We start from the raw sequence: 14,602 nt of genomic DNA on the forward strand, positions 1-14,602 counted from the left end.
TGGGCAGTATACAAATGCTGTTCATAAGTAAAAAAATAAAATAAACATCTTGCTTTTATATGTTCTCTGCAAGCAACTAGCTGGCCGCCTTTGAAATGCTGGAAGAGATAAAGCTCTTGGTCAGATCCTGCAGGGTTTCTGCGCCTTTCCCCACATAAAACGGTGATTGCAATTACCATGACCAAGAAACATGACATGGAAGGTCAGAATACACAATATGGATTCCCTTGAGTAGGACCTCCTGGTTTAAAAACGAAGTGTTAAAAAGCAGTCACTACGATATGTGTTTGTGAGGGGGAGAGGGCAGGGATCAGTCCTGGGTTCAGTCCTTTCATATTGAATAAAATAAATAACAACAACAACAACTTATTATTTGTACCCCACCCATCTGGCTGGGTTTCTCCAGCCACTCTGGGCGGCTTCCAACAAAGATTAAAAATACTTTAAAATGTCACACATTAAAAACTTCCCTGAACAGGGCTGCCTTCAGATGTCGTCTAAGTCATATAGTTGTTTATTTCCTTGACATCTGGTGGGAGGCTGTTCCACAGGGCGGGCGCGACTGCCGAGAAGGTCCTCTGCCTGGTTCCTTGTAGCGTTGCTTCTCGCAATGAGGGAACCACCAGAAGGCCTTCGGCGGTGTGTTTGGTTTTGAATAGCTATTAAGCACCAACATTCAATGCGTTATATTGACTCTTGCAGAACTAGATGAATGTGGGTGGGGTTTTTTGCTGTAAAGTTGTATTGAGATTTTCGTGATACAACAAAGTGGGGAAAAACTAATCAAAAGAAGTAATAAAAAAGAAACGAAAAAGGAAGAAAAGAGAACTATATCATCCTCTCCTACAGCAAGAACTTTTATCCCACAAAGCAGTGGTTTTCATCCAGTGTTCCGTGGCACCCTGGGGTGCCTTGAATGATGGTCAGGATTGCCAAGGGCAACACTGGCCTCTGTCCCTCTTTCCTTCCTTCCCTCCTCTGGTGCCCTCTCGTATCTCTGCTTCCCAAAGTCTTGACGGCTGTTTGTTGCAGCAGCCAAGACTACAAGTTCCCAGGTGAATGGTGCCTCTGGGGCTGGTCAGGGGGTGCTGGTTGCCAGAAGCTGAGGTGGCTTCGGAGTAAGCAAGCCAGCCAGTCCACCAGCCCTTGCTGTTGGGAATGGACAGACAAGTCCCAGGCCCCTGTGGGGCAGTGCGAGGAGGCACCTCTCTTTGGGGCAGGGGGCGCAGTTCAGAGACCAGGGGCAGCAGCAGCAGCAGCCCAGAGGACTCCCAAGGAGAGGGAAAGGAGGCTGAGGCAACACTCCACAAGGGTGTTCAAAAAAGGGTGAGAGGCTGCCAGCTGTGCAGGCAAGGGGTGACATAACTGGGCTCCTGAGCCCCACAGGGGTGCCGCAGAAAGAATGCAGTTGGTCAAGGGAGCCATGGACTCAAAAAGGTTGAAAACCTCTGCCATACAGGTCGGTGGAAGAAGACTGGAAGAAATTTAAAGACTGTTTACAGAAATATTGCAAAATTAATGAATGTTAGAATGATGTCAGAATGAAGTTAAGTGGTTTTAGCAGTAATGTTATAAAGGTGTATGTAAAAATGGATTGTTAACAGGTGAAAATTCAAAGTTATAATATATTAAGTTAAAGGATTAAGACAAAAACAAAGAGGGAAAGGAATTTCTGAATTAACTAACAGAACTGGAATACAAAAAAGGGAGGTGTGAGGAGGTCAGGGAAGTAAGGAAATGAAATGTAAGGCATGGAAAGATTGATGTGTTTTTTTAAAAGTGTTTTTTATCTTTTTTCTGTATTTTGTATTTTTTTCCTTTTTATTTCTTTTTTTCTTTTTATTTATGTAATCTTCTCTTTGAAACTTTAATAGATATCATTTTTTTTTAAAAAAGAAAACCTCTGCCATACAGAAAGAACTCTCCCAGCTCTCACCTGGGGTCATTCCTCTCTTCTCACAGCCTCTCATCCTGAGGTTTCTTTCCCCTTCCCCACCTCTCACGCAAGGTCCTCCAACCGATCCTTCACCTGCTTGCAATGCTTACCCAAATACAATGAGAGAATAAATAAACAAACAGCTACCAAAAGAGAGAGAATAGATAAAGGGGACCTCTAGCTGGAGGTCCCTCAACTAGGTGGACTTTCATGCACTGAAAATGGTTCTGTGCAGATTTGTGTAGTTCTGGTCCCAGAAATGAGGGGTGTTGCAGTTTGCTTCTTTAACTCCAGAACAGAGAAATTGTGCCAGTGCACAACAACGGGTCCTCTTTCAAACAAAAGATAAATGTGTAACTGATAAAGAGAAAGCAGGACTCAGCTGACATGCTGCTGTGCTAAACCCAACCCATAAACAACGTGCTCCCTGCCTTTGCAAACCTCAAAAGCCCCGAGGCCAACTATAGGGAGACCACAACAAAGTGTTATTTTGGGCCTTGGAGAAGTTCAGGAGTGTCAAAAGCTTTGAACCGGCTCCACAGAAACAGAGAACTGCAGGACTTTATGCTGATCTTTTGGCAGCGAAGAGCCATAAACAGGCAGAGCAACATCACTCAGGCTTGCAGCGAAGACATTAAGTACACGGAGCTTATTGGGGTATGTGATAAGGGAAGAGAATGCACATTAGAGTGACAGAAGTGGAACTAGGAGAGCCCAGCCTGGTCAGGAACATCATGTCCCTGACAAGCTTGAAACTCAACTACTGACACAAGTTGCTAAAGCACATGGGCTTTTCGGATCTGCAACAGAAGCTTGATAACGGCAATTTCCCGGAAAACTAACAGGAAAATTGAGCAGGCAGTGTGCTTCAATAGAAGTTGGAGGAAAGAAATCTGCACACTGCAAAGAAATCAGGCATTTGGGAAACTAGAACGTCTGTAACCCAGGATGCATTTTTCACATACAGCTCTTTTCTTCTCCCAAATTATTTTAAAGTCGTCGTGGGTTTTGCTTTAAATCAGTTTATTCAAACTTTGTTTTAACCCAATTTATTCAAACTTGGGATGAACAGGCTATATCTCACATGGCCTGCACTGTCAGGAAACTGCAGAAGCTATTTGCAAGCAGTGTGTCAGCAGCAAGTTAAGACACTCACATTTTAAAGAAGTGCAGCCTACTTATGTTTCCGGTATACAAAAATATTGTAATCTTGATGTTTTTGCAGTTTGAAAGCATGCCAGTGCAAGTAGATAAATAGGTACCGCTGCGGCGGGAAGGTAAACAGCGTTTCCATGCGCTCTGGATTCCATCAGTGTTCTGTTGCACCAGAAGTGGTCTAGTCATGCTGGCCACATGACCCGGAAAGCTGTGTGCGGACAAATGCTGGCTCCCTTGGCCTGAAAGCGAAATGAGTGCTGCACCCCATTGTCACCTTCGACTGGACTTAATTGTCCAGGGGTCCCTTACCTTTGTTGTGAAGGCGCTGTCATATACACCACTTTGGACTGAGAACAAAAGAGCCAAGAGATCTACCAAATCTCTGATTTTATTAATATGATCAACATACTTATACGTGCAGATATGCAACTAGCAAGAAGAACCAGGAATTTCTCTAAGATATAGCAACAAACCGGTGACGGCAATAAAAATACTTGATGCTTGTGGATATAAAGTCTCCTTTGTGAAATTCTTTGCAATTTGGTCACCAAAAAATATGTTAAGTTTTATGCAAAAGAGAGGCAGGCAATACACACAGCAACTGCAAAGACAACAAGACTTTTAATGCACAGACCCCTTCCAACATTGCCTGACCTTGTAATATTAATGCATTATGCAATCTGTTGGTTTACAACAGCCATTGTTTCCATGGGAGCAGCAGGCTAGCTGTCATATTTGACCTATGGGCCAGAGCATTAGATTCCCTCCTGAAACTTATTTAAGAACACAATCCACTTTCCAATTTGAGCTAGTTATGGTAATGTTGGATTTTGCTATCCTGGCTGAAGCATAACCTGTGCATGAGTTAGCAGACAAGAAGAAAAAAAAGTCACACCACACCGTGTTTTTGAGTCAAATTAATTTTATTATGCTCCATGATGAATTGCCACCAGTGCAACATCCTATTCACTGTACATTAAAAAAAAAAGCCAAAGAGAAAGAAAATTCACATACCAAGAATTTCAGTTTGATGAAACGGAAAACTGAACGATTGAGATGCTTTCAGAGTACAAGCGGCTAGTTGATATTGTCTATGCGTAGTGCTGAGATATAGGCCTCAGGCTCATTTGCTAATTGCCAAGGCTACCAGGACAGTTAATTTAACTGGTGCATGAAGCTGCCTTGTTACAACAGTTAGCAGTAGTGATTCAATGACATGACAAGTCGCCTCCAGCCCACATGGGAAAATGGGAAAATGCAGAAACATGCAGCTGTGACTTTGTAGCCTAACTGTAACTGCAGTCATGCCTTAAATTAAGACCGTACAATATGCTATTGAAAGCAAAACATCTGAACTTTTGTGCAATAATGTGGATACACTTTATAGGAAAACGAAACGAAACGAAAGCCTGTTGGGCAAGTGATTAATGGATTACACAAATATCTCAGCCATATAATATTAAATCTTTCCAAGTTCTCTCGACCCTAGAAGCATGTGCTTTGTTCATGCTAATAAGTAACATCTTTGGAGGCCACCTGAGCAAGATCTATTTGAAAAATGCCCTTTATGATTACAGAGCTGGAGAGACAGCACTAAACGCTGTCCCGAAGGCCATTAACACTCCCTCTCATGTGCACATTCTTAATCCTACTACAGAGCATTCAAATCAGGCTTCAGCCAACCTGCCCGCAGTCCTCAAGCCATACTAGCAGCAACAGTGGCTGAAAGTCTTTCCAGAAGCAGGCAGTGCTGTGGCTACAGCCGCAGGGAGAAGAGGAGACCTTTAAAATTCTCCTTTCCCAAGCCGTGTGCTTAAAACAAAAGTTACCCTCATCAGAATAACGTAGCTTTGCTTCCAACACCTCCCTCTTCATCAACATAACCTTTAAAATCCTGTTTTCCTCGAGTATTAAAAATCCGGATGCTAGACATACGTTATAACTGCACTAAGATATCCAAGCCAGGTCATATTGCAGGTCCAGCCTGCCAAGATCAAGCCAACACTGGGTTTCAGCAAATACAAATTTCATCCAATATACCATGAATAGAGAAGATGGGGAGAGGGGAAAGAAGCATGTGTTAATTGTACGCCAGATATTCCTCCCTTGAAACACTGTGCATCAGCAAGGCAAGTTGATTATTCCTAGTGTTTTCTACTTCAGTGTTTCCTTGCTGCAAGTATGGGGTTAGCACTGTCAATGCCTATCTTAAATGCAGCACCCTGCATATAAAACAGGGAGATAATCCAAACGCTAAGTCCATTAGTAAATACGAAAATTAAGATGAGAACTCAACTTTCCCCGTCGTATGTCGGAACGCGATTTCCAAGCACGGAGCATCACATCCCTTGGCGTCATTTCTAAGCGTGAGGCAAATCAAACTGCAATATGCAAGTTCAGTGCGTATAAAAAGCAGTGGTTTAAACCAACTTTGCAGTAGTGAGACCCTCCCAAAAGGCAAGCAGTTCAGTGAGCTCTACCTGGAAATTTAGCGTCCAAAGGAAACAGGGCAACATTGACCCATTATGCTTGAATAAACCCATAGGGGTGCATGCGAGGTGTGGATCTCTGAACATTAATAGGCTGACAGGCACAGAGCCCACCCAGTCTCAGCTTATCCAGCCAAAGGGAGTTGAAAGGAAACATCAGTGAAGAATTCATGCTCATATCCCTTCTCTCCCCCAGAAACTTTCCCCATCGCTTTAGGAAAGCCTGTCACAGTCAGGAGAAGTATATATTTAAGGCATCCATCCATCCATCCCTGTATAAATGCTTTCAATTTCTAGATCACAGATCTGGTGCCTAAACTGTGTTGGGTTTATACCATAATCCATAAAGACTGCAGAGTGACACCACCTAAATTCATTTATTAGTATTCTCATGCCCTACACATTTTAAAATTAATTTAAATCCGCTATTATTCAGAGCAAACTTTATAACCACAGCCCTTCAGTAAAAAACAGCATATAAAAATAAATAAATGCCCGCAGCAGTTGCCATAAATGTAGACTCCTCCTCTTCATTGTGAAAGGTAGCTGGTAAAAATCAGAGGTGGCTTACATCAGAGATGTCACACTCTGAAACCAACAGGGATGTTCCTAAATTGAGCATTCAAGGTGTCAACGCTGCCTGACAGCAGGAAACACAGTGCTCCAGAATCAGGGGAAATTTTCACAACTGCTTTATTATTGTTATTATTATTTTACGATTGTTTTATGTCAGCTTAAATGCTAAATTTAAATCGCAGCAGTATGAACTGCAACGGTTCATTGTTTTATCAGCCTCACCCACGTGGCAGAGTTTCCAAGATGAAGGGGCTAAAACTAGGAGCTGCATTGCTTAAAGAATGTAGTGCTATACTAGGTTTTAATAAGAAAATTTAGATACAGAAAAAGTAGGGTATGAAAATAGTGTTTTCCTTCTTGCATTATAACTAAATACATTTAAGGTGTGTTTGTCAATCTCGCATATTACATTAAAACTCCCTTATTGATGGAATGGAAAGTGTTCACATGTACACTGAGCAACCTGGTGTAAACTTGTACACATTAATTTTGGGAGTAACTTTGTATAGGATTATGACAAACCTTTACAGATTAAATGAGGTATTGCACAGATTAATAAAAAAGCAAAAGGCAACAAAAATATACAGCAAATTGGTAGAACATTTACATGATAATTTTACAGAATCCATAGACAGAAAGTAGTTTAGTATTTCACCTTAAAAATATATATGATATATAATATACTGATCAGTCATCCCATTCATCATCATCCTCGAAATCTTCTTCATCTTCTTCATCCTCATCTTCATCTAATGATAAGAAAAAAATTAAGTTATTTTTGCAAGAACTAAACATTCAGCAAAAGCTAGTGTTGTCATTTCCGCCCCCAGCTCCCATTAATTTGGTATTGAATGGCATTTGCACAGTAAGAAATAATAACAATAACAGTAATAATAATATGCCTGGGCATGTATGTGAAGATTGTGACTATTTAAGTACCCAGGTCCTAAGTCGCATAGTGATTGTATATTACTTTCCTTCAGAGTAGAGTGCATATTATTTATGCGTACCCCATGATTTTTGTAATAACAGCTGGCCAAAATATGATTTTCTTGATGGTGGCACAGTATTGAGTCCTAAGTGACAGCTTCAAAATATCTGTAATATTCCTACTATTATCTATATACTTCTTCCAAATAAATAAGCGATCTATCTGGTACAGGAGAATAACCAAATAACCTATTCTTTTTTTAAATAAGGGATGCTTATGGAAACAGAAACAAGCTTCCATAAATTACATCCATTGTGTGGGTTGTGACAAGCAGTTCTAGAATTGTATAAATTAGTAAACTGTTGATTAATATAATTTTTACAGTTGCTACAAAGCTATTTTTCAATACAGGTTTTTCTTAAAACTTCACACTGCTGATAAGCCTATAATCCCTTTCTGTTAAATATTATTATATCGGCAGATAGAATAGATGCTATAATCCATGTTATAAACGTGGGTATTAATTCAAAGAAACTAACTGCACATGGCCGTACAAAGACTGAGTTAATGCGCTACCTGAAGAATGAATGGCTTTGCTCCTTTTCTGCATAACTTCCATTAGCGCTCCCACAATACCCGAGGTGGGAGCAGGCGTAGGCGGTGCACTCTCTTGCCCATCAGATACCTGGGGTGGAGGAGATTGAATACAGAAATGTAGAAGCGTACATAGAACTTAGAACATTTAGCACTCAATTTCTGAGAAGCCAATGGCTAGAGCATACCTTCAAGTAAACAGAAACAAGGACAGACTGATTATTCTACGCTTCGTACTTTTACTCGATCACCAAAAGTCTACTTAGGTGGAAGAAAGTGACGAAGGTTTAAAATCAAGGGCATTTTTAGGAATTCACATTTGACACAGAAAAGACAGTTAATGAAATTCTTGTGACAAACATATATTAGTATATTACAGAGGTTGTGGATTCTCCTTCCTTGGAGATGTTTAATAAATAAATAAATAATAATAATAATAATATAATATTTTATTATTTATACCCCGCTCATCTGGCTGAGTTTCCCCAGCCACTCTGAGCGGCTCCCAATCAAGTGTTAAAAACAATACAGCATTAAATAGTAAAAACTTCCTTAAACAGGGCTGCCTTCAGATGTCTTTTAAAGATAGGATAGCTGCTTATTTCCTTCACATCTGAAGGGAGGGCGTTCCACAGGGTGGGCGCCACTACCAAGAAGGCCCTCTGTCTGGTTCCCTGTAACCTCACAGTGAAGGAACCACCAGAAGGCCCTCGGTGCTGGATCTCAGTGTCCGGGCAGAACGATGGAGGTGGAGACGCTTCTTCAGGTATACAGGACCGAGGCCGTTTAAGAAGAGGCTGGATGGCCACCTGTCATGGATGCTTTAGTTGAGATTCCTGAATTGCAGGGGGTTGGGCAGAATGATCCTTGGGATCCCTTCCAACACGATTCTACGATACACACTACACAAAATTCTGCTAGTAACCAGAACTAAAGAACCAAAAAAAACCCAGTGATACTCACAGACTTCAGCTGTATACCCTGCCGTATCTGATCAAGTAGCGCGTCTCTTCCCAAGCTGGAGACCGGACGACTGCTCTGTTCTACTTTTTTCAACTGGGCCCCTTCTCTGATTTGATCTAAGAGAGCTGCTTTATTTCCTGCAGGAACTGGAAGCTGATGGTCAACCTCGACTGGGACACCGGGCGGCGGCGGAGGACCAGGAGGGGGAGGGGGTGGGGGAGGCGGAGGAGGAGGAGGCACACAAGAACCACCCGAAGGTGGTGGAGGGGGAGGAGGGGGGCCGGAGGGGGCCGAGGAAGAATGAACCGGAGGAGGAGGAGGATACATCCTGTTGGGGGGCGGGGGCGGCACCGCACCGCCAGGTCTGGAAGGAGGCGGAGGGGGTGGCGCTGCGGTCGGAGCTCTTGAAGGAGGTGGTGGAGGAGCTCCCCTTCCCCTAATAGGAGGGGGAGGTGGCCCCGAGCTATGTGGTGGTGGGGGAGGAGGAGGAGGGGGAGGGCCGCCCCTGGATGGTGGAGGTGGTGGAGGAGCTGAGAACAAAAAACAAACAAGTGCTTAGTCACTTACAGAGGGATAGCTTCCCCCAATGACCAACAGCTGCATCAAAAAGACCATTTTGATTTACAGAAGAGCTCAGTTCCTTTGCCTTCTCCCCAAGGAACCTCACTTAGTTTGTAGTCTGTCCTCCATCACAGATGTGATAAGTTCAGGACATGCATATGCATCAATAAAGGGCAGTTCACAATGCTATATTTCTGCAGTGACAGCACAGTGGTACCTAGGTTTTCAAATGTCTCTGTTGATAATAATAATAACAATAACAATAACAATAACAATAATAATAATAATCATTTATTTATACCCCACCCATATGGCTGGGCTTCCCCAGCCACTCTGGGCGGCTTCCAACAAAATATTAAAATACCGTAATGCATCAAACATTAAAAGCTTCCCTAAACAGGGCTGCCTTCAGATGCCTTCTAAATGTTAGGGAGTTGTTTATCTCTTTTGACATCTGATGGGAGGGCATTCCACAGGGCGGGCGCCACTACCGAGAAGGCCCTCTGCCTGGTTCCCTGTAACTTGGCTTCTCGCAGTAAGGGAACCGCCAGAAGGCCCTCGGCGCTGGACCTCAGTGTCCGGGCAGAACGATGGGGGTGGAGACGCTCCATCAGATATACTGGACAGAGGCTGATGAACATTTTGGTTTTCAAATGCTGTAAACCTGTAAATGCTTAGGTTTTTGAACACGCCTCGGTTGCTGAACATGCCACGTGGATTCCGTAGAGTTTTCTGTATTGAGTTTTCAGACGTTTTGGAACTTGAACAGTCTTCCAGAACAGATTATGTTCGAAAACCGAGTTACCACTGTACTACCATTTTATCAGTTAAAAAAATTTTTTTTTGTTTCCAGTTGCCAGTTGAGCATATCTGGTCTCTCACCCAGCTAGCATCACAACTGCAACAAACCACTCTCTGCACACCAAGCAAAAGGGAAAAAGTGGGGTGGGGGGGAAGAATGCATGTTCTCAAATGTCTATACAGGTCAATGCCAATATTTACAAGTGATGGTCTATCTGCATGGCTTTCATAACACTGAAGTTTTATACTCACAGCCTTTAAGAGGATAATTTTAGCACAGAAGCAAAGCATTTCCAAAAGGAACCAACTTTCTCCATAGAAAGGTTAATACTCTGTGTTTTAGAATCACTGAAATTTGAAAATTTTCCGCCTCACACAAAGCTATTGCTCCCAATTGGCTGTGTTACCCAACTGCTACAAAAAAATGAGTAAAACGTTTTCATACACTAGAAAATGGGCAACATATAGTTTTGCCCAAGATAGCTCATTTGTCATTATAAAGCAAATCAAACATGGCTTTGTTGATTTAGGCACATTTTTACTGCAACAGGGGATCCAATACAGATGGCAGGCCTAATCCCCACTTCCATATAATAATCAATGGAAGGTTCTGAATAACTTTTTACCATAGCCCCACATCAAATCCAGCAAATCATCTCAATGTGGAGGCCACTGAGGCATAGGTATATGTGTAAAGGCATTCATTTTGGAAGAACTTTAAGTAGCCAAATGAACTAAGGCCTTAGCTCACGCTGATCTTGAGCACTAGCATATTTGAGTTACCGTAATCTTGACATATACATATAGGCCATCATTCTCTGTTTAAATTTCAAAATGGCAGCTCGACTCTTCAACCCATCCTTAACAGTGAGAGGAGGAAGAGGAAGGCTGGAATACGCATCACCATGCAATATTATTAAGGTCTCTCTAATATTATTTCCTGCTACTTGCAGTCACCATCGAAGAAATCACCTTGCTAGTGAATGGCCTCAGTGCTTCGCAAGATTGTGGCTGCAGTCTCATACCTATTCATCTCACAGAACTCAACTGAGCTTACTTCTGAGCGCAGACTTGCATAGGATTGCACTTTAAGACTCAAATCTTTCTCCGTACACAATCCCTACCAGTGGTCAAACACCTCTGTGTTCAGAGCAAGTACAGGGCAGTTCATTCCCAAAACCCAATTAAGAGGTAGTAATTGGTAAAATGTGTTCTACTTCGCCATGATGAAGAAAACCACTTGTAAGTACGGGGTCTCTTGCTATTAGAACAAGGAAGCCCTTTGTTCAAAATTGCTAAATTAAGATCTTAAAGCACATACACACACACACTTCAAACAAGGATATATATTTTATAAGGCTTATTATACAATAGGTTGAAGCACCAAAGGGCAGCAGGTTAGTGACTTTAACAAAAATTAATTGGAGGCACTGTTTACCAGTTAATATCCAATGGGAAAAAAGCCACAACTTTTTACTATATAAAATGGTTACAAATTATGTATTGATGTATCAATTCCTAAATCTGGTATTTTATAACCCAAATGCGTAGGTATTGTGTATCACACACCACTGCAATGCGAAGAACTCTGAAGATTAGAATTCATACATACCACTCCAGAGTGGCGGACCTAGATCATAAATGTAACATATATTAACTTTCTCTGAAGCATCCTAGTCTCATTTACTTTCTTTAATCCACTGCCATGAAACTGTTGGTCTCTAGCATCTGCTGTCTACCCCATAATAATTATGCTACAGAGGCACATGCACCTATGTAGTAAATGGGTGGTACCATGTAAGTATTGAATCGTGACAGAAATTCTTGGTTCTCCAATTATGGCTGGCCATTGCAGCTACTGGCAAAAACAAACAAACCCAGCGAAGTCAATTTCTACAGAGTAATGCACTCCTGGGATACCCCCTGCTCGGGACTCAATTTTTAAACATTTTGGCTTAGATACAGGATGGTGTTTAAAAGAGAAGAGTTTGTTGGCCACGGAGATTTTGTCAAAGCGAAGTGTATTCCATTTCAAATTAAGTGTGTTTAACAAAATGTGCAAATAGAAATCCATTTTAAAAATCTGGAGAAGCACATCTCAACTCAATGTAATGGACTGGATTCATACCGTGGTCCCACCTACGGGGGTATCCCGAGTTCTGCTCACGGGATGCTCCCACGGATTGGGGCAGCAGGGAGAAGAGAGTTTAGCTGATCCCCTTTCCTCAGCCCATCCTCTCAGGCCTCAGGAAGAGTGCAGAAGGTAGAACTTGGAGCTACAGTGAAGTTTGGCTCAAACCTTGCATTTTTGTAGGCATTACAAAGCATGCGTGGATGGCACGAGGACTCACCTTGTCTACGCAACTCGTTTTTAACAGCTTCCACACCTCCTGTTTTTTCAATAAAATCATATATAACCTTGGATGTTTCTTTGTCTTTCAGCTGAGCCTCTGAAATTCCACACATGTCAAACAGGTTTTTCAGCTCTGGATCCAAATTGTTAACCTAATGGAAACATTAGAGCCGTTAGAAGCTACTTTTTTTTTTTTGGTTTTGTTCAGCAAACACAGATCCTTTTATTAGAAAAGTTTCTCCACACAAAACCTTGGGCTGTGTGGCAATGATGTAGCATAGTTTCTGGGAAGATTTCTGTTTTCAGGCATGAAGCTCAAAGCATTCTTAGTTAAATCGGCTTGCATGGCAAATTTAAAAACCTTCATGACAAAAAAAAGTATGAATTACAATTGCCCTCCGTTCAATTTTTGTTTCACATAAATATAGTAAGACTGTAGAACACTTGGGAGTTTTGGAACAGTTAACCACCCTCATTCTTGCTTACATCAAAACCTGTGTTTGGGTCCCAGCCAACATGTCCAATGTGCCTAGAGGGAAAAACCGAAACGCAAAATTAGAATATATAAGGAGTATTACATATTTCAACACGTAATCTTCACGGTGATAAACTATTGCATTAGAATTGATCAACTTATACAAATGGAAAATGGTTCGGATGAGACACAGCTGCGTTCTGTGCCTAAATGATTCCACAGATTCCGCACATACTCTCTGAAATAGCCGATGCCAAGAGATCTACTGATAGCATTTTGATTTTAAACAGTATCAATCTCAAATAAGAGTTTTAGCACATTTCAAAAACAGAGTCCCTGAAGCCTAAAAAATGGCCATACTATACTGATTAAGTCCATTTTTCATTTCCAGTAGTTAAGATAATAATGGAGACAGCGTTTATTAAATAAGGGTTTTCATTAAATTGCATTTGCCAGGTACAAGTTTCACTACTGTGTTATTTCGTATTCATATTCAGTAGTAAAAGATAAAAGGTAAGGGACCCCTGGGCGGTTAAGCCCAGTCAAAGGCGACTATGGGGTTGCTGTGCTCATCTCGCTTTCAGGCGTCATGTGGCCAGAATGAATAAACTGCTTCTGGTGCAATGGAACACCGTGACGGAAACCAGAGCGCACAGAAATGCCGTTTACCTTCCCACTGCAGTGGTACCTATTTATCTATGTGCACTGGTGTGTTTTAAACTGCTAGGTTGGCAGGAGTTGGGACAGAGCAACGGGAGCTTACCTGGTCGCAGGGATTCAAACCACTGACCTCCTGATTGGCAAGCCCAAGAGGCTCAGTGGTTTAGACCACAGCGCCACCCCCATGTCCTTTACCATTTACCTTTACCATTCAGTAGTACAGCACTGTTAGAAATCATGGATGCTCGACAATATAACAGTGGGCTTCAAACTTTCTACATGGAAAGGTGCTTCACCTTCTACACCAAAGTGTATGCCAAGGAATATTCAGCATTTTTTCGTGACTGCCCTGCATGGTGAAAACGGACTGAGGTACGTTCTAGATGCACACTTGGGACAGCAGTAGGATTTCACTGTCATCTCATGAAAATCAAGAACGTGCCCAGTGCAGCCCTGTGTAACTGCAGGATAAGCTTAATAGTGACAGAAAAGCTGATTGCCATGGAAGTCTGCCGACTGAGATATCTAAATAAAGTATCTCAGCGGAAACTTAATTACTCAGTATAAAAAGTCTGCTTGCATGCAATAACAAAAGCTAGGACACCATGCATACATGATGGAATACATAATGAAAGTTGCTTCTGTTATTAGTATTATGATTGGTTAAGGTCTTTAACCTAACCCGTATGTATTTTATTGGGACATCTGAAGTCCATGTACAATGAAACATGATCTGGCGCTTGTTTGTTTATTGCTGTTTCAACCATCACGGTCATATTAACCATCGGGGGAAAAACATTATACAATTTACAATATATACATAGATACAACATCGAAACATTGAGACACCAACACACACAAATACAAATCGATCTGGTACCTATCAACTGCAGTCACTAAATAAATCTTGGTGTTATTTTTCTAGAAAAAGAGGTGCTGAAACTCACTATGAACGCCTCTCTTAGAATGGCAATGGCACCCACCTGAGAGATGACAGAACTGAGTTCCGACAAGTTCTGTCTGAGAAAAAGCCCTGGTGCCTCTAATTTTCCAGTGCTAAAAAACACCTAGATCTTACCCTCAATGGCAACAATTATCTGTGTTT

The 14,602-nt window shown here is 41.8% G+C and overlaps 1 protein-coding gene across 2 annotated transcripts in view; it reads right to left on the reverse strand.

Annotated features, from left to right (window-relative positions):
* Positions 1–3,998: 3,998 nt before the first annotated feature.
* WASL (WASP like actin nucleation promoting factor) overlaps positions 3,999–14,602 on the reverse strand; it is a 34,274-nt gene continuing 23,670 nt past the window's right edge. Inside the window, exons 7-12 of one of the 2 annotated variants that reach the window (XM_081211692.1) lie at positions 12,849–12,891; positions 12,361–12,514; positions 11,622–11,639; positions 8,648–9,177; positions 7,667–7,775; positions 3,999–6,908 (exon numbers count right to left, since the gene is read on the reverse strand). In XM_081211692.1, the coding sequence (XP_081067818.1) occupies positions 6,847–6,908; positions 7,667–7,775; positions 8,648–9,177; positions 11,622–11,639; positions 12,361–12,514; positions 12,849–12,891 (916 nt within the window). In that variant the 3' untranslated portion in view covers positions 3,999–6,846. The remainder of the gene's footprint in view (positions 6,909–7,666; positions 7,776–8,647; positions 9,178–11,621; positions 11,640–12,360; positions 12,515–12,848; positions 12,892–14,602) is intronic. The other variant, XM_081211693.1, reaches the window with a different exon arrangement.

This window comes from Podarcis bocagei, assembly GCF_964188305.1.
Source record: "Podarcis bocagei genome assembly, chromosome: 10".
Taxonomy (NCBI): Eukaryota; Metazoa; Chordata; class Lepidosauria; order Squamata; family Lacertidae; genus Podarcis; species Podarcis bocagei.